At 50.9% G+C, this 27568-nt stretch overlaps 1 protein-coding gene across 2 annotated transcripts; it reads left to right on the top strand.

Annotated features, from left to right (window-relative positions):
- Nucleotides 1-19179: 19179 nt before the first annotated feature.
- On the top strand, nt 19180-27048 carry SLC2A1 (solute carrier family 2 member 1). Of its 2 annotated transcripts, XM_041419495.1 has the most exons (10): nt 19180-19305; nt 22463-22623; nt 22751-22991; nt 23331-23493; nt 23572-23759; nt 23851-23955; nt 24054-24155; nt 24384-24587; nt 25594-25785; nt 26485-27048. In XM_041419495.1, exons 1-10 carry the CDS (start codon nt 19213-19215, stop codon nt 26485-26487), a joined length of 1452 nt encoding a protein of 483 aa, XP_041275429.1. In that variant the 5' UTR covers nt 19180-19212; the 3' UTR covers nt 26488-27048. The 2 variants fall into 2 exon arrangements, with proteins under 2 accessions (XP_041275429.1, XP_041275428.1); XM_041419494.1 differs by having other exon boundaries at nt 25594-27048.
- Nucleotides 27049-27568: the final 520 nt, after the last annotated feature.

The raw sequence follows: 27568 nt of genomic DNA on the forward strand, positions 1-27568 counted from the left end.
AGCCTATTCTTCTGTATTATATCTTATTATACATTTATTATATTTTTATTATCTTTATTATCCTCTATTACATTACTATTTTATCACACTATATTATATTGCCATATATTCATTGTACAACATATCCCAGTCAATTAATATTGTATTCATATTATTATTAAATATTATATTTCTATGACATATTAATGCTATTTTTATCTCATATGTTAAATACAGATATAAATTTGCAACTTTCTAGTGAAAAAGGCTCCTAATCCCTCATATTTCATTATTTTTAATACATTTTTGTGTCTTCCTAACATAAAAAAGACCCCAAACCCTCCCTATATTTAAATTTATGTATAATTTTTGCACTTCTGGTGCAAGTCCTACCACAAACCTTCTCTATATTTGTATTTAATTTTACAATTTTCTAGTGCAAAAAGGACCCTCATATCCCTCTTATATATTTTTTCTATAGACTTTCATGGCTTTCTAATTCACAAATACCCTCAAAATATGTTTTTTATCTAATCTTGCAGCGCCCTAGTGGAAAAACGACCTCAACCCACTTTTTATGTATTTTTAAATATTTTTTTCAGCTTTTTATTGCAAAAAAAGGCCCAAAACCTCCATACCTGTGTTTTATTGTGTCTTTCTTGTGAAAAAAAATCCCAATTAACCTGAGAATAGACAGATTTACATCCAATTTTGCAACTTCTTAGTGCCAAACCTACCCAAATCCTCCTACATATGAATATATAATAAATATTTTATTTATATTTAAAATATTCATGTGTCTGAGCACCTCAGCCCCTCCTTCCACCTGGCTACCAGCCCCTGGCTCATCCCAAACCAGCATCCTCAGGATTTTTCTCCATGGGGAAAACACCTCTCCAAGTCCTTATATCCACAGCCCAGGAATAAACCCCTTCCACCATTCCCTGCTGTCCCAGATCCTGATGTCAATCCATTTTTGATGGATGCAAAATGATAATTTCTCCCAAATTTTTGGAAAATTTCATTGACTGGGCAAGATCCTCCATGCAGATATGTGTGTATTATAGCTTTATATTTTTGTTCTTTCTTCCAAATTTATTTTCCCACCTGGAGAAGTGAATTTTCAGGACTTGGAGGGAAAATAAACGAGGGCTTGTGCCTACAAACCCCACAAATGTGATTTTTTTATTCACCGGGACGGGAATTTTTCAGGTGGGCAATGTGGGAATTCACAGGTTTGGAGACTCAATGGAAAATTACTGCTGGGCAAACAAAGAAATCTGGGATTTGGGAATAAACAGGCGGGCCAGGAAGCTGGGAGGAAACCTTGGGCAGGGGAAGGGAAGAGAGAGAAAAGCTCCCACCGCGGGGGGCGGCGAAAATAACCCTGGGGGGGCCAGCCCGTGGGAAAGGGGCTCGGTCCCTGTCAGAGGGACCCCGAATCGGGGGTTTGGCAGAGGGACCCAAATCGGGGATTTGTCAAAGGGACCCCAAATCGGGAATTTGGCAGAGGGACCCCAAATCAGGGATTTGTCAGAGGGACCTCAAATTGGGGATTTGGCAGAGAGACCCCAAAATCTGGGATTTGTCAGAGGGACCCCAAACCTGGGATTTGGCAGAGACCCCAAACCGGGGATTTGGCAGAGGGACCCAAATCGGGAATCTGTCAGAGGGACCCAAAATCAGGGATTTGTCAGAGGGACCAAAAATCTGGGATTTGTCAGAGGGACCCCAAATTGGGGATTTGTCAGAGAGACCCCAAATCGGGGATTTGTCAGAGGGACCCCAAACCTGGGATTCCACATTGCAGGGGCCAAACCCAGCTCTGGGCCTGAGGGTCAGGGCTGAGCCTCCCGATCCTGCCCTTGGGGGAGGGAGGGTTGGGAATTCTCGGGGAAAAGGGAATAAATCTTCCCCTGGGTTTGTTCGGCCTCGTGGCTCTTTGTGAATGGCAGGTGTGCAAGGCAGGGGGTGTGCAAGGGAAGGGGGGTGCAGGGGGGAATGGGGAGTGTGCAAGGGAATGAGGGATATGGGAAGGAGGGAGTGTGCAAGGGGAGAACACGTATGAGGGAAAGAAATGAGCGAGGGAAGTGAGTGTGCACAAGGAGCAAGTGTGGAAGGGAGTGAGTGTGCAAGGGGAACAATCCAGAAGGGGGGTGCAGGAGGGAATGGGGAGTGTGCAAGGGAATGAAGGATGTGCAAGGGAATGAGGGATATGGGAAGGAGGGAGTGTGCAAGGGGAGAACACGTATGAGGGAAAGAAATGAGCGAGGGAAGTGAGTGTGCACAAGGAGCAAGTGTGGAAGGGAGTGAGTGTGCAAGGGGAACAATCCTAGAAGGTCTGAGTGTGCAAGGGGAGTGTGCAAGCAGATGGAGTGAGAGTGGAAGGGGAACGAGCGTGCCAGGAGAGCGAGCACAGACGGAGAGCGAGTGGGAAAGGGACTGAGTTGGAACAAACACATGGAAACAAGTGTGCAAAGGGACAGGTGTGCAAAGGGAAGCAGTGGTCCAGGGGAGCAAACTTCCAAAAGGAACAAGCATGGAAGGGGAGCGTGAGCGTGCAGCGTGCACGGGGAGCAGGTGTGCAAAGGGAAGGAGTGTGGGCAGGGGAAGAGGAGTGGAATGGCAGAGAGTGTGCCAAGGGAGCGAGCTCAGACTGAGGTGAGTGTGCGCAGAGCGAGTGCACAAAGGGGTGAGTGTGAGCAGGGAGTGAGTGTGAGCAGGGAATGTGCAAAGGGAGTGTGAGAGGGGCTGTGGGGCAGCCAGGCCGTGCAGTGCCAGCCCCACGCTCCACTCCCCCCCGGAGCCCCAGCATTCCCGTTCTCCTTTGGCTGCCTCCTAGAAAGGAAACTTCAAAATGCGACCATCAAAAAAAGGGCCTGGAGCTGGGTGAGCTCCCGGCATTGCCACCCACGGCTTGGGGGCTGGCAGCAACATTGGAGAGGGTTTTTGGGAGCAAATTCCCCAGCTCTGGCTCCTGAGTGAGCAGGTGGGATGCAGGCACGGTGGGGATGCAGGGGCTGCGAGACGCCTCAGCCCAGTGCTTGTGCCACGAGCGTGACCTGGGAAAAGGGCTTGGACGTCATGCTGCTCCCCAGTACTGGGGGATTCTTCTCTGTCATCCAGCTCCGGAGCATCCCAAAAAGTGGGCAAAGAGGGGATGAGGAGGCAGGGAGGAGGCAGCTCCCGGGCAAGACAGTGCCCATCGCCCGTGTCAGGCCGGCACACGCCCACCCCGCCCTTGTGCAAGGGCTTGGAATGAGGAAGGAACTGCTCCTGCTGCTCCTGCTCCTGCTGCTGCTCCCACAGCCTGGAATTGCTGCTGGACCCTGGCTGGGGCCTCACCCAAAATCCAACCCCACCCCACAGTGACCTGTCCCCACGTGTCCCCAGTGCAGGACTCCTGCTGCAGGACATCTGCCCATTGCCACCCCATGGAACGTCTTTCATTCCTCCATGGAATGTCCTTCATTCCCCACACATGTCCTCCACCCCATGGGGGTCCTTTACTCTGCAAGTGTTCTCCATTCCCTGAATTTCCTTCACTCCACAGGGGTTCTTCACCCCATGGATGCCCTTGACACCATGGATGTCCTTCACTCTGCAGATGTCCTTGATCCCACGGATATCCTTCACCCCACGGGTGTTCTTCACCCCATGGATGTTCCTCATCCCCCCATAGCTGTTCTTCACCCCATGGATGTCCTTCGCCCTAATCTCCTTTATCCCCCATGTCCTCCCCCCGGCATTCCCACTGGGAAATGGTGCCTGTCCAGATCCTGATCTTCCCTGGATCAGCCTTCACCTGGATCCAGAGCAGCGCTTCCCGGGCCAGCCTGGACTCCTGCAACACGCGGCAACAAGCCCTGACCTGACCCCACCCCCCAAATTTTGGGGCTCTGGTGGCCAAGCAGGGCAGGTCCCAGCAGCTCCGGGCTGGAGCAGTTTTGGGAGGGTGTTGCCAGGATTTGGCCTTGGATGTGAGAAGGGAGAGTTTTTTTAGCTGACCCACATTTTTGGGAGATCCTTGGGAAATGGGGTGAAGCCTGAAAATGCTGATCCCCCTCAATGCCCCAGGAAATGCGGAAAAGAGGGAAAAATCCATCTGAAAGCCCAGGTTGGGGAACACAAAGTGAAATTCAAAAACCACAGGAATTTCAGAGACTGAAAAGCGCAGAAGGGATCAAAGTGGCTGCGTGGGAATGGGCAAGCCCCAACAAGATCCGGAGTGACCTCGCTTTGACATTCCCAAAAATTTGGATCCATCCTGCAGTCACTGCTCAAAATACTCCCAAAACTGTGGCTTGCAGCCCCCAGGGAACTCTGATGGGGGCTGTTTCAGACTTTGTGGGATGCTCTGGGCATCCCCCAGTCCCCCTGGGCTGGTTGCAGCCGGGCCGGTTCCCCAGCATGCCGGGACGTGCTGGGAAGCACTTTTCCAGCATTTTCCTATCTCCTTCTTATGCAAAGAATTCGGTGCTAAAAAGCAGCGCTGGGGGCTTTGCCCCGGCTCCATCCCACCCTTCCCACAGGATGCTGCAGAGCTGCTGCCCGTGGGGGCTGGATTTTGGGATTGCATGGGAAGTGCACAGGAATAACACGGGATTTCATGGGATGACTGCACGCAATTTCATCATCTTGCACGGGATTGCGTGGGTTACATGGGAATTGCATGGGATAATTGCATGGGATGGTTGCAAGTTATTTAATGGGATTCCTCAGGGTGATTGTATGGGATTGCATGGGATTCCGTGGAATTGCGTGGGATCCCATGGGGAGATTGAATGGGATCCCTTGGGGAGATTGAATGGGATCTCATGGGGAGATTGAATGGGATCCCATGGGGAGATTTAATGGGATTCCGTGAGATGACTGAATGGGATTCCTTGGGATGACTGAATGGGATTATTGATGGGATTGCACGGCATTTCATCAGGTGAATCCACAGGACTGCATGGGATTGCATTAGATCCCACTGGGATTGCATGGAATTCTGCGGGATTGCACAGGATTGCGTGGGAAGGGAAGCTTGGGAGCAGGGCAGGAGAGGCTCCCATGGGAGTGTGGAGGAGTGCACGAGGTGGGATCGGGGTGCTGGGGGTTGTGGGGGTTTTTGAAGGAGTTCTGAATGGGTTAGAGATGGGGCTTTTGAGCTCTTTCTGAGGATGTGGTTTATTTTCTCATTTTTTACACAGGTAGGAAGGGTGAGTTTGGTTTGCATTGTTACAGTAAGGTTACAAGACTCTTAGTTACAACACTTTTTAAGGAGTTACTGACTAACAAAGCACTGTTAATAAGGATATTTACATTTTTTACTTAATCTTTAAATATTTTATGGATTTATCATGTAAATTTTCTTAGTTAATTATGACACTTAAACTTACAGTACTGTATTTTAATCTCTTTGTGTTTTTAAAGAGTTATTGACTAACAAAGCACTGTTAATCAGGATACTTACATTTTTTACTGAATCTTTAAATATTTTATGGATTTATCGTGTAAGTTTTCTTAGCTAATTATGACACTTAAACTTACAGTACTGTATTTTAATCTCTTTGTTTACTTTTGTGGCTACTTTTTTAATATCTTAAACTCTAAAACTTTAAACTTTCTTTTATTTAGCTTAACATGTCTCTGCTTTAAACTATAAACCTACATTTTCCCTTTCAGTGCTTAAATTTGGAAGTATTTTCTAAGGTTTCAGATTAAATCTTGTGTTTAATTCTAAGTTTTGTTTTATAGCTTTAAGATTCTGAGAGTTCTTTGCATTTGGATTCCAGCAGGGGATATTTGGGATAGAGCTGACCACTGCTGGCCCCCCTTTGCCACATCCTCAGGGCTTTTACCTGCCCCCATCCCATTTACATCCCTGGGAATGGGGAAGGAAAATCCACCTGGAGAGATACCAGAGCTTGTTTGGCCATCAGTGAATTCCAGACCCCTTGGAGCCTCAAATTTGGGTTTGAAATCCTCAAACCTGCAGAATGCCAGGATGTGGCACAAAAAGCCTCTCGGCATCTCCTCGGCCACATCCAGCTGGGAAAAACCCCAAATGTGGGAATTTCATGGCAAAGAGCATTGAGCCCCTTTTCCACAGCCAGACCCTCCCCATCAGCCCCATTTCTGGGGGGTCTGAGCCCCCCACTCTGCTGTCTCCACTTCCATCTAATGAGTGGAGCCTTTCCCTTTTCCTCATTAAATCCTGCTCATTAACCCACGGGATTTAATTGCTCCCGACCAGGGGCAGCAGGAGCCACATTTCCAATTTCCTTCCCTTAATTCTTTTAATTGGGAGAAGCAGGGGGATGGTGACCCAGCACCACCAGAAAATCCACCCAGGGCAGAGTTTTTGGGAATATTTTCCATCTCTTTCACCTAACAGCTTTGTATCACCCCCAAAATCAGGAAGAATATCCCCAAATCCACAAGGCAAGGGTTGCAAGAGCTGTGTTGTCACTCCCATTGATGCTGACAACAGCAACAACAGTGACAGCAACAACGAAACCAGCAAAAATAATAATTAAAAAAAAAAAGTTGATCCAACCTTTTATTCCAGATTTTTTATAAGGCGTTTTTGGGGAGGTTTGGAAATTTTTTGGAAGCAAGCCGTCGGCATGGCTTTTCTTCTTCTCCCACTTGGAAAAGAGTTTGTCATCTGCCTCCTGGGTTTTTTGGGAGTTGCTGAATCATGAGTTTGGGGAATGGGGTTATGGAGAGGGCGGGTGAGGCTGTGGAAGGTGGAGGGGTGTTGGGAAAACCTCACAAAAATCAAATTGCATTGTCCTGGGTGGGTGCTATTCCCAAAAAATCCGATTGCATCATCCTGGAGTGCTGATAAACCCCCCCTCCCCACTCCCACAGAATTGAATTGTGTTGTGCTGGGAGGTGATGATCCCCAAAATCTCCAATTGCATCATCCTGGGAGGACAATGATCCCCACAAAAGTGAATTACACTGTCCTGGGAATCCACTAGCCCCCCCAAAAATCAGTTTTCACCACCGTGGGAGGGTGATAACCCCCCCAGAAATCCCATTGGATTGTTCTGGCTGGGCTGTATCCCTGCAGAAATCGAAGTTCATCCTCCTGGGAGGTTAATGCTGCCCACTCCCCCCTTCCCCCACCCCCAAATCAATTTGCATGGTCCTGGAATTATGATAATCCCCCAAAATCCGAATTCCATTATCCTGGATGGGTGATGTCCCCCAAAACAAAATTGCATTATCCTGGGTGGATAATGACCCCCCAAAATCAAATTCCATAAGCCTGGCTGGGCGTTATCCCTCCAAATTTTCAAATTGTGTTGTCCTGGGTGGGTTATGACCCCCTCAGAATTCCAATTGCCTGGTGCTGGGAGAGTGACGCTCCCCAAAAATTCATACTGCCCCCACAAATTTAAATTGCATCACTCCGGGAGGGCAATATTCCTCAAAAAAACAAGTTGTATCATTCTGGGAGGATGGGAGGCCCCGCAAAAATCAAATCTAGTCATGCTGGGAGAGTGATATCCCCCAAAAGTGAAATCGTGTCATCCTGGGAGAACAACGGTCCTAAAAAATTTGAATTTCATTTTCCTGGAAATACGATATCTCCCAAACAAAACCGCCCCATCCTGGAAGGACAATGATCCCAAAAAGTTGAGCTGCAGCGTCCGGGGAGGACGAAGCCCCCGGCCCCACCCTGGGGGCTGCTTCCAGCCGGGAAAACCGGGATGGGAGGAATTTTTAGCTCCTGGATTTGCTGAGCCGCCTTCTCTGTCTCCGACATGTCCCTGCAGCCGAGGGCTGATGACACACAAATACCTGACTCATTATTATTCAGGCAGTTAATTAGGTAATGGGGATTAATCCTCCTTCCTGCGGGGCGGGAATTGCCCATGGAGCCTGCTCCGACCCATTCCCAGCGCTCCAACTGGGAATCGGGCAGCCGGCGATGGGGAGGCAAAGCCCGTCTTGTCTGGAGCCCCAGGGACTTTTAATGGAAGAAATTAGGATTTGGGGGCTTTTCTCTCCCTTCCTAGCGTTTTCCAGCTTGGGATGCCAAAGGCAGCTGCACCCACATGCTGTTGGTGGACCCGGGGGGTAAAATGTACCTGGTGCAGCACGAGGAAAATCGTTATTAAATTAATTAATTGCAAATGGAGCATCCCAAAACGCGGCATCTCCTCGCCCATCCGCGGTGGGATGCGTGGAACACCCCAGCCTGTGCCCTCCGGCAGCGCTCCCGCCCTCAAACCCAACATTTATGGACCCTCTGGCTCCAAATCCCCCAAAATTCATCCCAAATTCCGCCTCCAGCCCTTTTCCAGGCTCCTCACGAACGATCGGGCATTCCAGGGATGCCAAGGGGTGGAAGGATGATCCCTCCGCACCGGCAGCTCCGGGGTTGTCAGAATGCCTGACATTTGGCAAATTGGGTTATTTGGAGCGAAAAAAAAATTATCAGGATTTAGGGTTTTCCAAGCCTGGCAGGGAATATGGGACGGGAAGACCGAAATCCGCCTGTAAAGAAATCCATCCCTCTGGAAGCAAGCCCTGGGTTTCTCTGGGGGATGCTCTGCTGTAAAATCCCCCCCAAACCTGGAGAATTCCTAAATCTGGGCAGCCGCGGGTGGATTCCCAGCGGGATGGCGGTGCCGGAGCGGGGCAGGCACACCCAACCCCCCCGCAGGATTCCCGCAAGGACTGGGACCTCGGCAGCGGCAGAAATAGGGAAAACCGGCCCAATTCCGCCTTTTTTTCACTGATCCACTATTTCCCCCCCACCCGCCCTGTTCCACCTTTTTTCTTTCTCTTCCAACCTATTTTCACCCTGTTACACCCATTTTCTCCCTATTACACCACTTTTCTCCTTATTCCACCTTTATTCTCTCTGATCCAACGTTTTTTTCTCAGTCCCACCCTTTTTTTTCACTCTCTGTTCCGCACTTTTTTGTCTCTAATCCTCCGATTTTTCTCCTGATTCCACCCTTTAATCGCTCTGTTCCACCCATTTTCTCCCTTTCCCACTTTTTTCTGCCTATTCCACTTATTCATTCCACTCTTATTTTCCTTCCATTCCACCTTTTTTAAAATTTGTGTTCCACCTCTTCTCCCTATTCCACCTTTTTTGTCCCTGTCCCACTTTTTTCCCCCTCACTATTCCACCTTTTTTGTCCCCGTTCTTCTATGTTTTCCCCCTATTCCACCAATTTTCTCCCTATTCCACCCTTTTTTTTTGGTAATCCATCTATTTTCCCCCCTGTTCCACCCTTTTCCTCCCCAGATGGAGAAAATCCCAGTGACTGGATCCCAAAACCTCAGCAACTCTCCCCAAAAAGATCCCCCATGGCATCCTGCACATCACGGCAAAGGGATGAAATAAAACCAAATAATTAATCCAAAATTTAAAAGAAGGGATCCTCCCTGTAAATGAAGCCACAGGAGTGGCCATTATCCACTTATTATCATTAATCATTAATTATTGTCATTAACAGCCTTTTACTTCAGAAATACCTCCCCAAGGGGAAAATCATAGGCAACTCAGAATTAACTCATCATAGCATCATGGACGAGGGGAGAAAATCCCCTTTTTCTGCTGTTTTGGCTGTTTTAGCTGTTCTTTGGGAAATCCAAGGCAGTTTTACGGAAAGGGAAAAGTGGGATGAAATATATATATTTATAGAAATAACCACATTTCCCTCTTTTTCTTTCTTCCTGGAGAAGGACTGGGAATCCTCGTGCACGAGCGTGTGAAGCCGAAGGGAAAATGGATTTTTCCCTCTTCTCCTCTCGTGGGTTTCTGCTCTGGCACAACGCTCCTGATGCTGCCCGTGACTCACACGGATATTTTTAGCCCCGACCTCTTTTCTCCCCATGTTTTCATCCATGTTGTGGTGCCCTAAAAATGCAAAACAAGGGATGGAATGGAAACCCCACCTTTGGAAGAGACGGAACTGGGGGGTAATTTTCCCTTTTTCATGGATAAATGAGAAATTCCCCTTGTTTTCCCATTTTTATTGTGTGTGTTGAGTGAAAAGCCAACAAAACCGGGTCAGTTTAGGACAAGGAAGTCGCTGCCTGGGCTGGAAGACTTTTTATTTATTGATCAGAATACATTAAATTATAATAATTGGTTTTATTTGGATTCCTGTTTTTTCAGTCCTGAAACTTTTCTCCATTCCTCTTTAACCCAAGGGCTGGAGGGTTTAATACACTTTAATCCCAGTTTTACTAATGCTGGGGTTTAACTAATCCAGGTTTAAGGATAAAAAGTGAAATCCAAGGAGCTCCAGCTGTTAAATCCAAATATTAAGGATATTTAGGAGCTCTGTTCCATCCCTAGAGCTGGACCAGGAGGCTCCAGGAGCATCTCCCAGATAAGGAGTCAAAAAATCTTCTGGGAGCAGCTCAAAATCCCGATGGAAAAGCCAAGCCAGGGTGCTCTAAGTAAGGCTGAAATCCCTGGGGAAGCTGTGTCAGTGTTACCCAACCCAATTTTATGACAAATCCTATTTCCGGACGGACTTTATCCTCAGTTTGATCACCTGGGCTGAGGCTTTCCAGGTCACCCAACCTGGCTCAACCCCTTCAAAGAGCCTCGTGCTGTAAAAAACACCCAATTCATGGAATGCTGGTGGGATTGCTGGGATGTAGAGCTGGGCAGATGTTGGCAGCTGGTCCAGCTGTTGGGGGCTGGGGGTGTTGTACTGGAATTACTCACTCCTGCATATTTTTTTTCTGTAATTTGTTTTGGGATTTGGAGGAATTGGGATGGTGGATGTCCAGAAATCCCATTTTTTGGGATTTTTTGGCTGGACTTTAAAAGGATAAACCCCAACTTTTTGGCTCAAGGAAATATTTTAAAGCTTCTTGAGTCTCAGATGTGATGGAGGACACTGGGAATGCTGAAATAAATTCCTCCCTCGAGTGGATTAACTCCATCCCAAGGATGTTCAGTGCTGGGAGACAAATTCTTTGGTTTCCCCATATTCTAAGGGATAATCTGGGACTTTTGGTTTACAACATCAAGTCCCAGTGAAGCCAAATTCTCTCCCATGATCCGTCCTGCGAGGCCAGCTTTATTTCCCAAAAAAACATCCCTGGAAAGGCAATTCCAGCCTGAACTTTGCCTGAAAAGATGGGAGCAGTGCCCAAATCCCCTCCCCAAACCCCGTGTGTCACCAGGGCTTGCGTGTCCCCGATGCTGCTGAGGGTGGCACCGGCTCGGGATGGGAGAGGCTGTGAGATAAGAGCTCGTCGTGAGCGGTGAGGTGTGAGGAGGGGAGCCCGGATTTCCTCCTCTGCTGGGAGTGGGAGCTCAGGGACATGTCCCTGGGGTCGTGCTGGGGGTGTCAGAGCCCAAATCTCTGCTGGGGAAGGGGGCCAGGGTGGAGGGCTGAGCCCATCCCTTTGTTCCTGCTCTCCACGCAGCCAGGATCCATGGAAAAGCTGATCCCATCCTCTGATACCTTATCCTCAGCAGAACCCTGGTCCATGGAAAGGCTGATCCCATCCTCTGTGATCCTTTATCCTCAACAGAATCCCATTCCCTTGGAAAGGCTGATCCCATCCTCTGTGATCCTTTATCCTCAACAGAATCCCATTCCCTCGGAAAGGCTGATCCCACCCCTGTGTCCAGCTCCTCCAGCAGCGCTGGGCTCCCTGAGCCCATTCCTGTGGGATTCTGCCAGAACTGCAGCCCATGGGGTGACTGATCCCACCTGGGCACAGGTGAACCTCCTGAGCCCATCCTGGTGGGATTCCACCAGAACCACAGCCCATGGAGAGGCTGATCCCACACACAGAGGTGGGACTCCCTGAGCCCATTCCTGTGGGATTCTGCCAGAACCACAGCCCATGGAGATGCTGATCCCCCCTGTGCCCAGGTGAACCCTTTGAGCCCACCCTCATGGCTTTGATCCCCAGCGAAACCCAGACCCTTGGAATGGCTGGGCCCATCCCTGTGGGTCTCCACCAGAGCTGCAGCCCATGGAGTGACTGATCCCACCCCTGTCACCTGTCCTGGGCTCAGGTGAACCCCCTGAGCCCATCCTGGTGGGATTCCACCAGAACCACAGCCCATGGAGCAACTGATCCCACCCCTGTCACCAGTCCTGGGCACAGGTGAACCCCCTGAGCCCATCCCTGTGGATTCCACCAGAGCTGCAGCCCCTGGGGTGGCTGATCCCACCCGGGCACAGGTGGAACCCCTGAGCCCACCGCTGTCACCTGTCCTGGGCTCAGGACTCCCCGAGCCCATCCCTGTGGGATTCCCCAGAACCACAGCCCATGGAGCAGCTGATCCCCCCTGTGCCCAGGTGAAGCCCCCGAGCCCACCTTGTGCCTGGATCCCAGCCAGACCCGGACCCCCGGAGCGCCGAGCCCATCCCGGTGCCCCCCGCCTCCCCGCCGCCCTCCCCGGTGTTATTTTAACCCTTTTCCCGGCAGCAAATCCCCCTAAATCCCCTGCAGCCCCTCGGTCCCGCCGGGATTATCCCGTCGGGCCGTTTCCCTCCATCAGCATTCCCGCGGCGCCGGAGGGGTCCCGGGAGCGCCGAGTCGGCAAAAGCCCCGCGGATCCCCCGGGGTGGGCAAAAGGGGAAAGGGCTGCGCTGGATCCCGTGGGGATTTAGTGCGGCTCACGGGGGAGGAATTGCCCGGAATGGACAAATCTGGGGCAAAATCCGGCAGTTTTAGGAAAGAAAATTAATATTATGTTGGTTTTCCTGGGTTTTTTTAGTGCGATTTCCAGTTTTGCCTTTCTGGTGCTTTTGGGATTTGGTCTTTTGGTGTCTTTTCTTTGGATTTTCTGCTTTATTTCCCCCAGGCTTTTAAATTTATTTTTGTACATTTCTATACTTTATTTTTCCTTCCTTTTTTATTAAAGTTTTTTTTAAAGTTTTTTTCCCATTTTCTTCAATTTTTGTCTACTTTTTTGTGCATTTCTTTCATTTTGAGGACTTCTTTTTTTCATTTTTTTTGGTTACTTTCCCCAACATTTTTGCAATCCTTTTTTTTTTTTATTTTTATTTTTACAGGAACAACAAGGGGAATTGCATTTTCCATCCACTTTTTAGGATTTCAGTGATTGTAAAGGATTTTTTAATAAAAATTTGGGGGGAAAATGGGAGTTTAAGGTGGGCACACGTAGGTGTGCGTGATGTACAGCCGTGCACCCCTCGTGTGCACACAGACACGCCCATTGCACACTCAGCAGGTGTGCAAGCCCTGGCAGCATGTCTGCACACAGCCCCTTGCACGCTCACACACGGGCAGCAGCGCCCGGCCTTGCATGCTCACACGTGCACAAATGTGCAAAGACGCCGCTGGCATGCTGTGCACACACAGTGACACACGGAGCTGTGCACACACAGTGACACACTCACAGTGACAAAGACACAGTGATACACTCACAGTGACACACAGTGACACACGGAGCTGTGACACACAGTGACACACACAGGCACACAGTGACACACTCACAGTGACAGTGACACACAGTGACACACAGAGCTGTCACAGTGGTGATACAGAGCTGCACTCACACTCACAGTGACACAGAGCTGTGCACACACTCACACACACCCCCTGCACTCACACACACTCACAGTGACACAGTGACACACAGAGCTGTGCACACACAGTGACACACTCACGGTGACACACACAGTGACATACTCACAGTGACAGTGACACACAGTGACACACGGAGCTGTGCACACACAGTGACACACTCACGGTGACACACACAGTGACACACACAGAGCTGTGCACACAGTGACACAGAGCTGCACTCACACTCACAGTGACACACACGGAGTTGTGCACACACTCACACACACGCCTGCACTCACACACACTCACAGTGACACACACAGTGACACACACAGAGCTGTGCCCACACACACTCACACACACCCTGCCCTCACACACACTCACAGTGTCACCCCCACACCTGCCACAGGTGCAGCCGCACGCAGGCCTGTGCTTGCACACACACTGACACACGAGTGTGCACGGTGACACAGACACACAGACACACTCACACAGACACTCGCACTCTGTCTCACACACACACAGACACATGAACACATGGACACTCAGACACACACACACGTGTGCATGGTGACACACACACCTGCACACTCTCTCACAGACACACACACACAGACGCAGACACAGACACACAGACACACTCACACAGACACTCGCACTCTGTCTCACACACACACAGACACATGAACACATGGACACTCACACTCACTCAGAGATACAGACACATGCACACTCACACACAGACACATGGAAACACACACACACTTTCACTCAGACACACAGACACACACAGACACATGGATACACTCACACTCACACACTCTCACACTCACTCTCCCACTCTCACACACTCACTCACACAGACACACTCTCACTGTCACACTCTCACACACACACACACACACACTCACACACTCTCACACACACAGTCACACACTCACACCCTCTCCCTCTCTCTCTCTCCCTCTCCCCCTCTCTCTCTCCCTCTCTCTCCCCCCTCTCTCTCCCTCTCCCCTCTCGCACTCAGACACACAGACAGACACACACATGGACACACAGACACACTCACACTCACTCTCCCACTCTCACTCTCAAAGACACACACACACACACTCTCACACTCATTCTCTCACACTCACTCACTCTCTCTCACACACAGTCACACTCACACTGTCACACTCTCTCTCTCACACACACACACGTTCTCACACCCTTTCCCTCCCTCTCCCTCTCCCTCTCTCCCTCCCTCCCTCTCCTCTCTCTCTCTCTCTCTCTCTCCGCCGCCGTTTTGCTTTATTTTGCCCCCAAAGCCCGAGCGGAGCCCGCCCCGGAGAGCGGCCGGTGCCGCTCAGCGCGGAGCAGCGCGCCCGGCGGCCGCGCTCGGGCTCCCCGCTCCCCCCGAAACGCGGAACTGCGCTGGACCCGATCCTGACCCTTCTGACCCCGTTTCGGAGCGGGGGGGCCCAGGGGGCCGAGTGGCGTTTGGGGGTGCGAGGCTGGGGGGGACCCCCGGGACCCCCCGGTCCCCGCAGGGCTGGGGCTCGGCCGGGCACATCCCGCCCGCAGCTTCTGACCCAATTCCTATTGATTTATCCCAGACTGTGAGTTATTGAATGCTCGGAGCTCCCCCGGCCGCTCGGCAGCCGCCGGGATCCAGCAACACCCTCCCCATCCCGAATTAATTAATTTGGGTCTAATCTGGGGGGTAAAAGCCCAGAACGGTCCTGGTGGTTAGTGATAACAGGTCACTGACATCAAGCCCCATTTGCTTCATCCCAGCCACCAAAGTATTTCCGTCTTCCCAAATACTCCCATCCGGGAGTGGTTGGGATAAAGCCAACTGGGTTTGGGGATTTTTTTTGGGGGGGATTTGTTAGGAAATTGGCTGCGTGGCGGCACGAAGTGTAATTAACCCCAAAATCGTGATTTTATCCTAATTAAAGACGTGACGGGAGCGATCCCTGTTGGTATTTTCCCCCCTGGAAAACAACTCTCCCCTCCTCCTCCTCCCCCTTTTGACCACGAAATGCACAATTTTCTTAAATTTAAGGATCTATATCCATATGTATGTGTCTCCTATATATTTCGCGATCCCAGCGCCCGTTTTCCAGGCTGGGCGGTGGGATTGGGGGTGGGAGCCGGGAACGTGCCGGCCGGCAGCGCGGTGATGGGGGCAGGAATTAAACGCAAATTTGGTCTCGTACCCAAGAAATCCGACGCACTTAACTCCCGGCTTCCCGAACGGAGCCGGAGCGGCGTTCCCGCTGCTTTTCCAGCTCCGCAACCCCCCCGCCTTGGATGGATTTGGGTTAGAAATGATTAATTTTTGTAAAGGTAATTAATCGCAGGGATGATTTGCCGGGCGCCGATGGGTGACATTTCCATCCAGAGTGTGTTTTGCATGGGAAAAAAAAAGGTATTTTTCATGGAAGCAGCTGGCAGTAGGGAGATGGGGGACAAACTCCCCTCCCGAACCCCGTTTATATTTAATAATTAATATTATTAACCCGGGACGTGTGTCTGCGTGTGGGGGGACCTTGCACATTCCGTGTTTTTTTCCAGCTCATTCCATGCAAAAACGTCTCCCGTGCTGGTCGCAGTTGCAAAACTCGCCGGGATTGTGTCGCCGTCCCTGGATGACCTTTAAGTGGGGAAGCAAAATAAATAAAAAACCCCAAATTCCGCCACTCCGCTGCTCCTTCCCAGCCCAGATCCCCCCGCTCCCCGCAGAGCCGCTGCGACCCCCAAATGCTCTGGCTTTAGATCCCCTCCCGTGGGTTTGGAGGGGATTTGGAGTGGATTTTTCCTGCCTTTCGGAGGGGGTGTGAGCTTTCCCCGGGTTGGGAGGTGGCTGCAGCCGTGTTATCCGTGTGCCCCTGCTGCCGGGAGTGTGCAAATGAGTGTGCAAGGGGCTCTGCATCCCCTCTCCATCCCCCGCTGGGCTGCTCCTTAAATCCTCGTGGATCGTTTTCATGGTGTCTTTGTCATGTGGGTTTGCCCAAAATTCCCTCCCGGGACCCCCTTTTTAACTATTGTTTGGATTTTTAAGGAATTACTAATTTTTCTTGCTCCATGGGACAGGCAGCATCCCAAAATCCTCCACGCTGGAGTAAAAAAAGAACGGGATGTCCTCCTGGGACCTTTGTTTTTTTCATGTTGTTGCTAATTTATTTTTAGAGAAATTATTAATTCACTTGATCCATGAAACAATCAGCATCCCAAAATTGCCCAAATCCTCCTGCACTGGAGTAAAAGAAGTTGACATTCCCTTCCAGGACACATTTTTTAGTATTTTTTAGAAGGAATTATCAATTCCTCGTTTTTCATGAGGCAGCAGCATCCCAAAGTCCTCCACGCTGGAGTGAAAAAAGTTGGAATTCCCTGCTGGGCCACTCTTTCAATATCTTTATATTAATATTTTAATATTATTACTTTGCTTTTAAAGGGATTATTCATTCCCTTGATCCATGAGGTGGGCTGTATCCCAAAGTCCTTCCAGGCTGGAGGATAAAAAAAAAAAAAGGGTTAAATATAGAGTTGTAAAGCCGAAGGCAGCGGGTTTGGGGGGCCCCTGTTGCCCCCCCGGATCCTCCTCGGAGCGTCCTGGCTTCCGTGTTGGAGCTGGGGAGGAAGCAGGAAGCAGCTAAAAAGAAAACAAATACTATAAATTTATTAAAAACCTCTCTTTCCTATAACACAGAGGAATTATTAGGGATAAAACCAGGAATTTGGGGTCTAGCCAGGCTTAAATGAGTTTATTTTACGGAAGTAAGACGGAATTTGTCCCAAAATTCCTGATAAAGATGCTTTTTCCTGCAAGCAGTTAAAAAAATCTCCCCACAGCCCCACGTGGGGTTTGGCAGGAGCTGCCTGGGCAAAGCTGCCCTTAAAAATCGACTTTTCCCTTTATTTAATTATTTCCCCCCCCCAAACTTGCCTTTAATGGCGAAGTTCAAGCGAAAGGCTCCGGACCGAGCGGGGCAGCGTGTTTGGGCTGGGGAGGGAGCGGGAGGAGCTGACTCACCCTGACCCTGCTCGGGACGAGCCTCCAAAAAGCAATCTTCCTGCCAGCTGCACTGTTCCCTATCTCCAAACTGCTGGAATTTAATGGAAATACAAATTTTTTGGGTTTTTTTTTTTCCCAAAATTTTTTTTTTTTTAATAGCCATGAGAAGTTTCTTTATTCTAAATGTTAAAATTGAGAAATGAATTTGATTTTTGTTTTTTTAAAAATTTTTTTTGGGGGGTAGTGGCTGGGGTGGGTGCATCAAGCTGTTGTTACCTCTCACCTTCCTGGAGCAAAGTTCACCTGACTGCTGCATCCCCATCCCTGGAGCCATGACTCACCTGAGCTTGCCCTACCTAGGGGAGCGCCTGCCAGCTCCCAGGGTGCCCTTTAGCCAGGAAAAATCAAAATTAGGACCCAAACATATCAGGGTCATCCCTCCAAAACAAAGGAAAATCACCCCAATCCCCCAAACCTCCCAATTCCCTCCAAACCCACTCAAGTCCCCCAAATTCCTCAGTTTTTAGTAAGGTTTCACCAAGCAACAGGTGCTTTTAGCATTCCCATCCTAGCTTTTGGGGGATAGATAAGGTCACAGTTAGAATTGTGGGGTTTTTGGGGCTTTTTTTGTGCCTTTTTTTTTTTTTTTTTTTGGGACACCACCAACTTCCCAGCCCGTTCGTGCCCTCCCAAACATAGAGGTGTTTTCTCCTCGGGATGGATTTACTCCGAAGCACCAACCAAATCCAAGTGCCAAAACCTCCCTGATTAGTTGTGTTGGGGCCAAGCCTAATTAATGAGCTTCATTAACGGGCCTGGCTTCATTCCCTCTGCTTTTCCCCTGGGAACTTTCACGCGGAGGGAGGCGGTGGCCAGAGTGGCAAGGTCAGGGAGCAGCATTAAATCCATTATTTATTAAAAGAAAGAGGAGAATAGTTTTTAAATATGAAAAATATCCTTTTTGGGGAGGGAGTTGGAGTCACCTCCCCTCATTTAGATGGGATCTGAGGCATCGATCCCTTGGGAATATTAATCCAAGACACCCTGGGAGCATCCTTGGGGTGACATGCTGGTACTTAGGGAGAACCCCCCCCCCCTCAAATTAAGGGGTTTATAAATTTCACGTGGCTCATCCCAAAGCTGATTAAGCGGGAATGTCGGATCCTGGTTCTAGTGCCGGGAAAATCTCCTGCCTGGGATAATTGGGCCACTAACGAAGGTGGCCCAAGCGCTGGCCTGCCCTGACCCCGCTCCCAAACAAGGCTGTGATTGTTGCTCTGGCTCAGGCGGGAGGAAGAGGAGGCCTGGGAAGGCTTTGCCAGCTAGCCGGGGTTTTGCTCAGCGACTCTTAATTAGACTGCGCTGTCGTTAGCGGTGGCTCCCGGCGCATCCTCGGCGCTGGCCCGGAGCCCCATGGTCACCCAGAGCCTCCTTGGAGCCCCCATAACACCTCTGGCCCGCCCCAGGGCTGAAATCCCTGGAATCCCCCAAACCACGGGTTTTTTTAACCCCCCGAAATGACATATTTGTATTATTTCCCCCCCTTAGCACCAAAAGCAGTGCGTTTTCTCCTTTATTCTGGATATCTGTACTCGCCTTCCCAGCGTCCCGTGCAGTGCCCTGGCATGGCCCTGCTGGGGGAGACAGGGCTGTGGGGATTCCAGACTGATGCCCTTTTCCCTGTTTTCTGGCAGATGACGGCTCGCCTGATGCTGGCTGTGGGAGGAGCGGTGCTGGGCTCCCTCCAGTTCGGGTACAACACCGGCGTCATCAACGCCCCGCAGAAGGTGAGTGCTCCCAGAACCCTCCCCAGGGAAATTCCAGCCCCCCCAGCCCGTGTCCGACAACAAACCGGCCTCTGCTGCCAGCCTGGCTAAAATAGTACATCCCACTAGGCAGCTTAGGGCTGTAATGGGATTTGAGAGGGAGTTATTTAGCTCCAGCCTTCCCAGGAGAATTTGTTTCCTCCTTGCTTGGTGCTTTTTGTTGGGAAAAATCCCAGCAGTGCCTGCAGGATGGTCTCTGGGTGTGGCCGGTGGAACTTTTCACCTCGGCTCTTAGTGAAGGTCTGGGAGTTAATTAAGGTTTGAGTCATCCCAAGTGGCTGCTCTGACTGAGGGACTGGGGTTTTGCATCCCAGCGCAATGTCTTAGGGGGAGAGAGAGTTGGCTGGGAAGTGCTGTAAGTGGGATGGAAGTGTTGGCTCCTCCCCTCATGTACTGCCAGGAATCTCCTGCTGCTGGTAGATACAGGTGATCCATGGAAAACATGACTTTTCCCAGATTTGGTGGCTGTTTAAGGTGTTAAACACTTGAAAAATAAGCTCAGGATTCCAATGTGGTGCTTGCAATGTTCCCTGGGCACAGCTCTTGTGCTGGGATAAGGTGTGGAGGGACAGCTTGAGCTCTGGTGGGAGCAAAGCTGCCCCTGAGTGTCGTCATCCCAAAGAATGCAACCCACTGGGGCAGGATCCAGCTGCCAGAGTTCAATCCCATCCCAGTGAGTGCTTCTGGAATGTCACCACAAGCATTGAGAAAACATGGGATCGAAGACCCTGTGGAAAAACTCCCCAGGCCCCATCAGTATGGGAAGAGGAAAAAAGCCAGGGATTTGTTCAAGGTGTTGCATTACACAGTATTGAATCCCAGGTGCAATTCCTGGGGCTGAAGGCTGCAGCTCCCCCCCAGAACCTGCAGGGTGCTGCTGAGGGCCTCCTTAACTATCCTGATGCCTCCTTGCCTTCACCTGCACTGGTCTAGGTCAGGGATGGCCCTGAGCACACTGCCTGGGAGATGGGCCATGGAACAGCTCTGGAGCTGCTGGGGCTGGGAAATCCTTGGCATGGCACTGAGGAACTGCTCCCCAGCATCTGCCCTCACTTTCCCAAGCTCTGGCACCATGGGAAGAGGGAATGCTGTGATCACCACCCTGGTCAGAGCCACATCCCAAGAAGAGCTTTGTTTCCCTGGGCTGCAGGGTTTCTCTCCATCCTCTCCCAGCTGGCTGCTCTGGGTGACGTGGGTGGTCAGGGATCAGCTGGGAGCTTCCCGTGGGACTCAGCTCCGGTGCCTGCAGCCCCCAGCAAACCCAGACACTCATGATGGGTGTTGCCACAGTTTTCCTCATGATTTTGGGGATGAATCCCTTGAGCTCAGGCCAGGAGGAGTCACAGGGCGCAGGACAAGTCACCAGTGTTGAGGGGAAGGATTTGGGATGCTCCATGTGGGAGCACAAGGGGAGGTGGGATGAGGATTTTCCTGGGCAGCAGGATGTGCTGGATACAAGGGGCCATCCCTTAAGGATGGGGACACATGAAGTGTGCTACTGGGACAGGGACACGTTACTGTGCAGGACTGGAATGCACGGGACTTGGAAGGGGGGTGCACTGGGATAAACTGGGGCACAGTTGGGATGCAGGCTGGGGATGCATGGAGTGCAGGATTGGGACAGGAATGCCTCTGGATGCATTGAGGCACAGGATGGGGATGCAGTGGGATAAACTAGCATGAAGGGTTGGGATGAGGATGAGCAGAGATGCAGATTTGGGATGGAGATGCACTGAGATGCATCAGGGCACAGGTTTGGGATGCATCACAACACAGCTGAAACGGAGAGGAAAAACCCCAGTTTTAGGGAAAACAATTTTTTCCCTTCACCCTTCTCCCTTTAAACCCATTTTTCACCTCTTCCTCTCCCAGAAAACCATTGGGTTCTTGAAAGCATCTTCCCTTTTTGTCCAGGAGGAAGGGGCAGGAGGGGCTGTTATTTTCAGATACCCCCTGGGCCTACTGAGAGCCTGAGCCAGGCCAATTATTCTCCAATAATCTAATCAATTATTTATTTTGGGAACACTGGTAAAAGGGGGAAAAGCGCCCAAACCCCTGGGTGAAACAGGAGGAAACAAAATCACTTAATTATGGAAATTCTAATGGTTTATGTGCTTTGGAAGAGGAACAACTTGGCAAAATAACGATAATATTTGGACTGGTAACCCAGTCCAGTGTATATTTCTTGTGCTGTCTCTGCCAGGGCTCCTGTTTGGGTTTGGATTGATGGGAAAAGTGGAAAGTGAAGCACAATGGTGTAAATAGTGAATTGGGAGTGGAGCCATTCAGAGCAGTGAAATCTTGGAGCCACCTGAGGCCCAGCAAAGCAGGGAATCTCTGGGATTTCTGCTCCTTCCAGCTGGGCTTGGTGGGGTGTTATGGAGCCCTTTGCTGTGGAGGTTTGGGGATGGGTGACCCTTAAATCATATTATAAAGGATTTGGATTGGAAGGAACCTTTAGAGGGTCATTTAGGCAATTTTCCCAGCCATAGGCAGGGACAGGAACTTGGTGAAACTACCAGTGACGGGCTAGCTTTAAAAATACATCAAAAATATACAAAATGTATGTATTTTCTGTATAAGTGTATATGTTTTGTGTATGAAAAGATGGAAAACTTATATAAAACCACCTAAAAATCACAAACCAGGCTGTTCTTGGTGTTTCAAACCAAGGCCTGTGTTGGGTGTTGGCATCATGGTCCTGCAGAACCATGGCAGAGATCATGTGTTTCTTGGGGGAAAAGCCTGGAAATCCAACTCCACAAGTATCCGAGGGGATGGGAGCTGCCCTGTGTTCCCTTCCTCCGCCGGGCCAGCGCATCTCTGGCTCCTGCCCTGCCCTGGGGAGCAGCGTGACCTCCCCACGCCTGCCCAGCGAGTTTGGCGTCTCTCCCGCCGTCTCTCCCCGGGCAGGGCGAGCCCAGAACCCGTCGGGCTGCATTTCCCCCGCGTATCCCAGCAGGTTCCCTCCCTTGGGCTGGAGCCGAGCCTTGGCCAGCGGCTCCGGTGACGCATTGTCTTGTGAGCCGCGGTGGCCGCGGAGACTCGTCCCTCCGGTGGCACGGCTGAAGTGGGGGCGGGCTTGACGCGGGGTTTGGTTTCCCTCCTCGTGTTCCAGGTGATTGAGGACTTCTACAACCGCACGTGGCTGTACCGATACGAGGAGCCCATCAGCCCCGCCACCCTTACCACGCTCTGGTCCCTCTCCGTTGCCATCTTCTCTGTCGGGGGCATGATCGGCTCCTTCTCTGTGGGGCTCTTTGTCAATCGCTTTGGAAGGTGAGCTGGTGGATCCTGCATTGGGGAGGCTGTGCTGCCTCACCCCACCCTGGCGTTCCAGGACTGACAGGGGCTGATTTTGGGGTTCTCTTGGTGTCCCTCACCTCTCTCCTCCATCCCTCTCCAGACGCAATTCCATGCTGATGTCCAACATCCTTGCCTTCGTGTCAGCTGTCCTCATGGGCTTCTCCAAGATGGCTTTCTCCTTTGAGATGCTCATCCTCGGCCGCTTCATCATCGGCCTCTACTCTGGCCTCACCACGGGTTTCGTGCCCATGTACGTGGGCGAGGTGTCCCCTACTGCCCTGCGGGGGGCCCTGGGGACCTTCCACCAGCTTGGCATCGTCCTGGGCATCCTCATCGCACAGGTGAGCACTGGAGAATCTTTTGGAGGGGGTTCCCCCTTTTTTTCATCCTGACACTCCTCAGGGCCTGCAAGGATGAGGTGCTGTGGATCTGAAAACCTTTCAGGTGGAGCTGTCGTGGGAGGGGTGAAACTGGAGCTCAGCAGGAGTAGGGATGCTGTGGAATCTGAAGGTTTGGGATGGATAGCATCAGGATATTAACATCTCTTGGCCATCTGGAAGCAGCACAGGAGTCCCTCCAATGGCCGTTCCAGCTTGGAGCACACCACGAGTTGCAGAGTTGTGTCCAACCAGGACTTTTCCAGCTGGGATGGGTGGCTCAATCCTTCTACTCCTCCTCAGGTGTTCGGTTTGGACTTGATCATGGGAAACGACTCTCTCTGGCCACTCCTGCTGGGCTTCATCTTCGTTCCTGCCCTGCTGCAGTGCATCATCCTGCCCTTTGCCCCTGAGAGCCCCCGGTTCCTGCTCATCAACCGCAACGAGGAGAACAAAGCCAAGAGTGGTGAGTGACCCCTCTGCAGGGCCCATCCTGGCACTCGGAGGGTCCTCGACACCTCTTGACCCCACCTCTCCCTCTTAGTCCTCAAGAAGCTGCGAGGCACGACAGATGTGAGCAGTGACCTGCAGGAGATGAAGGAGGAGAGCCGGCAGATGATGAGGGAGAAGAAGGTCACCATCATGGAGCTGTTCCGCTCGCCCATGTACCGCCAGCCCATCCTCATCGCCATTGTCCTGCAGCTCTCCCAGCAGCTCTCAGGGATCAACGCGGTGAGCCTGGGTGGGGTCTGAATGCCAGGGGTCAGCTTGGTTCACCCAGAGCTCCAGGACCTGACTTGTGGCACCTCCCTACCTTTTGTAGGTCTTCTACTACTCCACCAGCATCTTCGAGAAGTCCGGGGTGGAGCAGCCTGTCTATGCCACCATTGGCTCTGGCGTGGTGAACACAGCCTTCACAGTGGTCTCAGTGAGTTTTGGCCCCCCCAGGGTCTCTCCAGGGGAGGTGGGAGAAGGGGCCTTTCCTGCAGGCTGGGGAGGTGCTGACGGATCATGTCCATCCCACAGCTCTTCGTGGTGGAGCGAGCCGGACGCAGGACCCTGCACCTCATTGGGCTGGCGGGGATGGCCGGATGTGCCATTCTTATGACCATCGCCCTCACGCTGCTGGTGAGTGCTGGGGAGGCTGGGAGGAGGAGGAGGAGGGATGGCTGGGGAGGAGGAAGGACTTGTTCCTCCTTGAAGCAGTGGCTGAGCACTCAGTCCCCATTGTCACATCTCTCCTGAGCTCCTAGAATTCCAGCTTCCAGCTCACGGCTCCTGTGCCAGCACCAGCTGAGGTGTCCAGGTGCCATATCCCCCCTTCATGGCACCAACCTTCTCCCTTTCCCTTTCCAGGACCAAATGCCCTGGATGTCCTACCTCAGCATTGTGGCCATCTTTGGGTTTGTGGCCTTCTTTGAGATCGGCCCAGGCCCCATCCCGTGGTTCATCGTGGCGGAGCTGTTCAGCCAAGGCCCCCGTCCTGCTGCTTTCGCCGTGGCCGGGCTCTCCAACTGGACCTCCAACTTCATTGTGGGAATGGGCTTCCAGTACATTGCGGTAATGATGGCTGGAGTGCTGGGGGAGGGGGGATGTGACTGGGGACATGGGGATCTGGGAGTCCCAGAGGATCCCAGCAATCCAGGGGAGTCTCAGTCCATGTCAGACAGACTGTGTTGGTTCAGGGTGGATCCAAATCCCAGTTCTGGATCAGGGATGGAAACAGTGTCCAGCTGGATCCTGATGCTGGATACCCATTCCAGACATCAGTGCAGGATCCCATTGCTGGATCTTCATGCCAAATCCAAATCCCAGGTCTGGTTCCTGGTGCTGGATCTCATTGCCAGATTTTGGTGTGGAGTCCTGGTGTCAAATCCTGCTGCTGCATCCAGTGTTGAATTCCAGGGCCACGTTCTTGAGCCCTAAAACCTAGGCTGAGGCGGTTTGGTTGGGTTAAGATCCCTTGGGAAGAAGGACTTGGGGCAGGAACTTGACTCAGTGTTTCTTACGGAACTTGAGATGGTCCAAGAAAGGAGAACCTGGGTTTTGGATGGCCATGGCAAGGTGTGGGCAGGGTGGTACCAGCTGGTCCTTCAACCATGGCCCATCAGTCTGTGTCCAGAGATGGGAATGGAGCTGGGGAAGGCTCTGGAGCACCAGGAGCTGCTGGGGACGTTCAGCCTGGAGAAGAGGAGGCTGAGGGAAGACCTTCTGGCTCTGCACAACTCCTGACAGGAGGAGGCAGCTGGGGGGATGTTGGGCTCTGCTCCCAGGGAACAGGGACAGCATGAGAGGACCCAGCCCCAAGCTATGCCAGGGGAGGTTTAGGTTGGATATTGAGAAAATTTCTTCATGGAAAGGATGGTCAGTGAGGTGGTGAAATCAGCATTCCTAGAAGTGCTCAAAACATGTGGATGTGGCACTTCAGGGCATGGGTTAGAGGTGGACCTGGCAGTGCTGGCTTGATGGTTGGACTCAATCTTGGTGGGCTTTTCCAACCTCAACAACTCCATGATCCTGTGACCTCCATCCATGTGCTCACCTCCCCCTTTCCCTTCAATCCCAGCAACTCTGTGGCTCCTACGTCTTCATCATCTTCACGGTGCTGCTCGTGCTCTTCTTCATCTTCACCTACTTCAAGGTGCCGGAGACCAAAGGCCGGACCTTTGACGAGATTGCCTCGGGCTTCCGGCAGAGCGGGGGCGGCCAGAGCGACAAGACCCCGGACGAGTTCCACAGCCTGGGCGCTGACTCGCAGGTGTAACCTGGACCCCCGGCGCCACCGCCCCCCGAATCTGGGGGGACTTTTAAACACTTTGTACAGACCCCAGGCAGGAGGGAGTGGGGAGGGGTCTGGCTTCAATGCCCCCTCTCCATCCTCCCCCAGTGGTTTACTGGGGACAGACTGACCTATTTTATTTTATTTTTTTTTTTCTGCTAGGAACGAATTTTATTTTATTTAATTTTTTTAGTTGGTTTCGCGTCCAAGATTTCAAAGCCAATAGGTGTTTTAAAACCCAGCCACGCAGCCCCCACCAGCAGGAGGGCAATTCCCTGTTTTTTATTGACGACGCGATAGTTATTTAACGGAAAATCATGTAGAGGAAGTTTTTAAAAAGCTGGAAACTTATTTTTTAACATTCTAATCATAGAGGAAAAAAAAAATCACATAAATTGACTAAATCTAATATTTTTTTAAAAAAAACTACCGAGAAAATGAGTCATTTTTTTAAAGTCTCCTTGATTTCAAGCCCTGCGGTGGGTTCGTGGACGGGGACCTCCCGCCCGGGGCAGCGCGGAGGACGGAGCCGTCCGGATGGATCGGTTGGAAAGGTCAATCCATTGTCACAGGCTCCTCTCCTTTCGCCTGAATTTCCAGCTGGGAGGGGAAAATGGGAGAGGGGGGATGTGTTCTTGTTGAATTTTGGGATTAATCTTGGCAATATTTGCCCGACAGTGAAGCGCCAGCGGCAGCCGCACACGACAACATCCCCCTCCATCACCACCCCCATCCCAGGACTCACCAAAATCCAGCAACGCATGGATACAGCCGTTTCCTGCTCTGTGTATAGACTGGAAGATATTTATATTATATATATTTTTGTTCAATGGTTGTTAATAGTAGACATTTAAGTTATAGCGTTTCTGATTTGACAAGCCAAGTACTGTAAATATTCTTGGAGTATATTCACACTGTATAATGCATACAAAAGGTACAGAAAAAGGTTATAGTTTCTATAGCAACTAAGAAAAAAAAGCTTGTACATGGTTAGGATGACTTTTGTATAGTTCTGCACTGTAGTTGTATCTATTGCACTGAATTTCAGGCTGTAGTATATTAAAAAAATACACATGAGAAATACTGTCCTTTTCAAACAAAACTGAAAACACACACAAAAAAAAAAAAGCATTTCCCTGAGTGCAGCTGGTGTGGGAGCTCCTGGCACATTCCCAAAGCCACAGGGAGGGTTGTTTTTTTGTTTGTGTTGTTTTTTTTTGTTGTTTTTTTTTTTTTTTTTTTTTTTTTGGTTTTTTTTTTTTTTTTTTTTTTTTTGGTTTTTTTTTTTTTTTAATAGTATCTTTTTTAAAATGTATTTGTTTGGTTTGAAAGTGATGACACTTGACCACACGTGAAAGAAAATAAAGTGGGGGGGGGGGGAAAAAATAAATCTCTTTAAAAATGCCTGTTCTCAGCTGGTTGTGGCACAGCCTCACCAAGCTGTGGGGGTGTGTGTGTGGTTTTTTAAGCAAATCCCTGCAGTGAAGTGCCAAGGGGAAGGTGTGTGGTGTGAACAATAAAGGAGAATGTGAGCAGCCACCCAGCCCTGGTGTCCTGTGCCTTTATTTCTCGGAGCCAAACTTTCCCTGCCCTGGCAGGGGTGGGGGGGGGTGTCTGGGAGTGCGTGTCCCTGCAAAGCTTTTCCACCACGGGAACGACTCACCTGGTTGCAAAATACCTGCTCTGGGTGTACAACCAGATTTTAATTGCCTGGAGCAGCCTGGGCTGGGATCACGGGGGGGACCTGGCTGGAGCTGTCCTG

Source organism: Onychostruthus taczanowskii, unplaced genomic scaffold, assembly GCF_017590055.1.
Source record: "Onychostruthus taczanowskii isolate IOZ18803 unplaced genomic scaffold, ASM1759005v1 scaffold61, whole genome shotgun sequence".
In the NCBI taxonomy this organism is placed as follows: Eukaryota; Metazoa; Chordata; class Aves; order Passeriformes; family Passeridae; genus Onychostruthus; species Onychostruthus taczanowskii.

Bases quoted from the DNA above. Each gene is read 5' to 3' on its own strand.
- SLC2A1 (XM_041419494.1), top strand. From the start codon at position 19,213: ATGACGGCTCGCCTGATGCTGGCTGTGGGAGGAGCGGTGCTGGGCTCC. The intron at 23,760-23,850 runs GTGAGCCTGGGT...TACCTTTTGTAG, and splicing joins AGCTCTCAGGGATCAACGCG to GTCTTCTACTACTCCACCAG. The intron at 24,156-24,383 runs GTGAGTGCTGGG...TTCCCTTTCCAG, and splicing joins CCATCGCCCTCACGCTGCTG to GACCAAATGCCCTGGATGTC.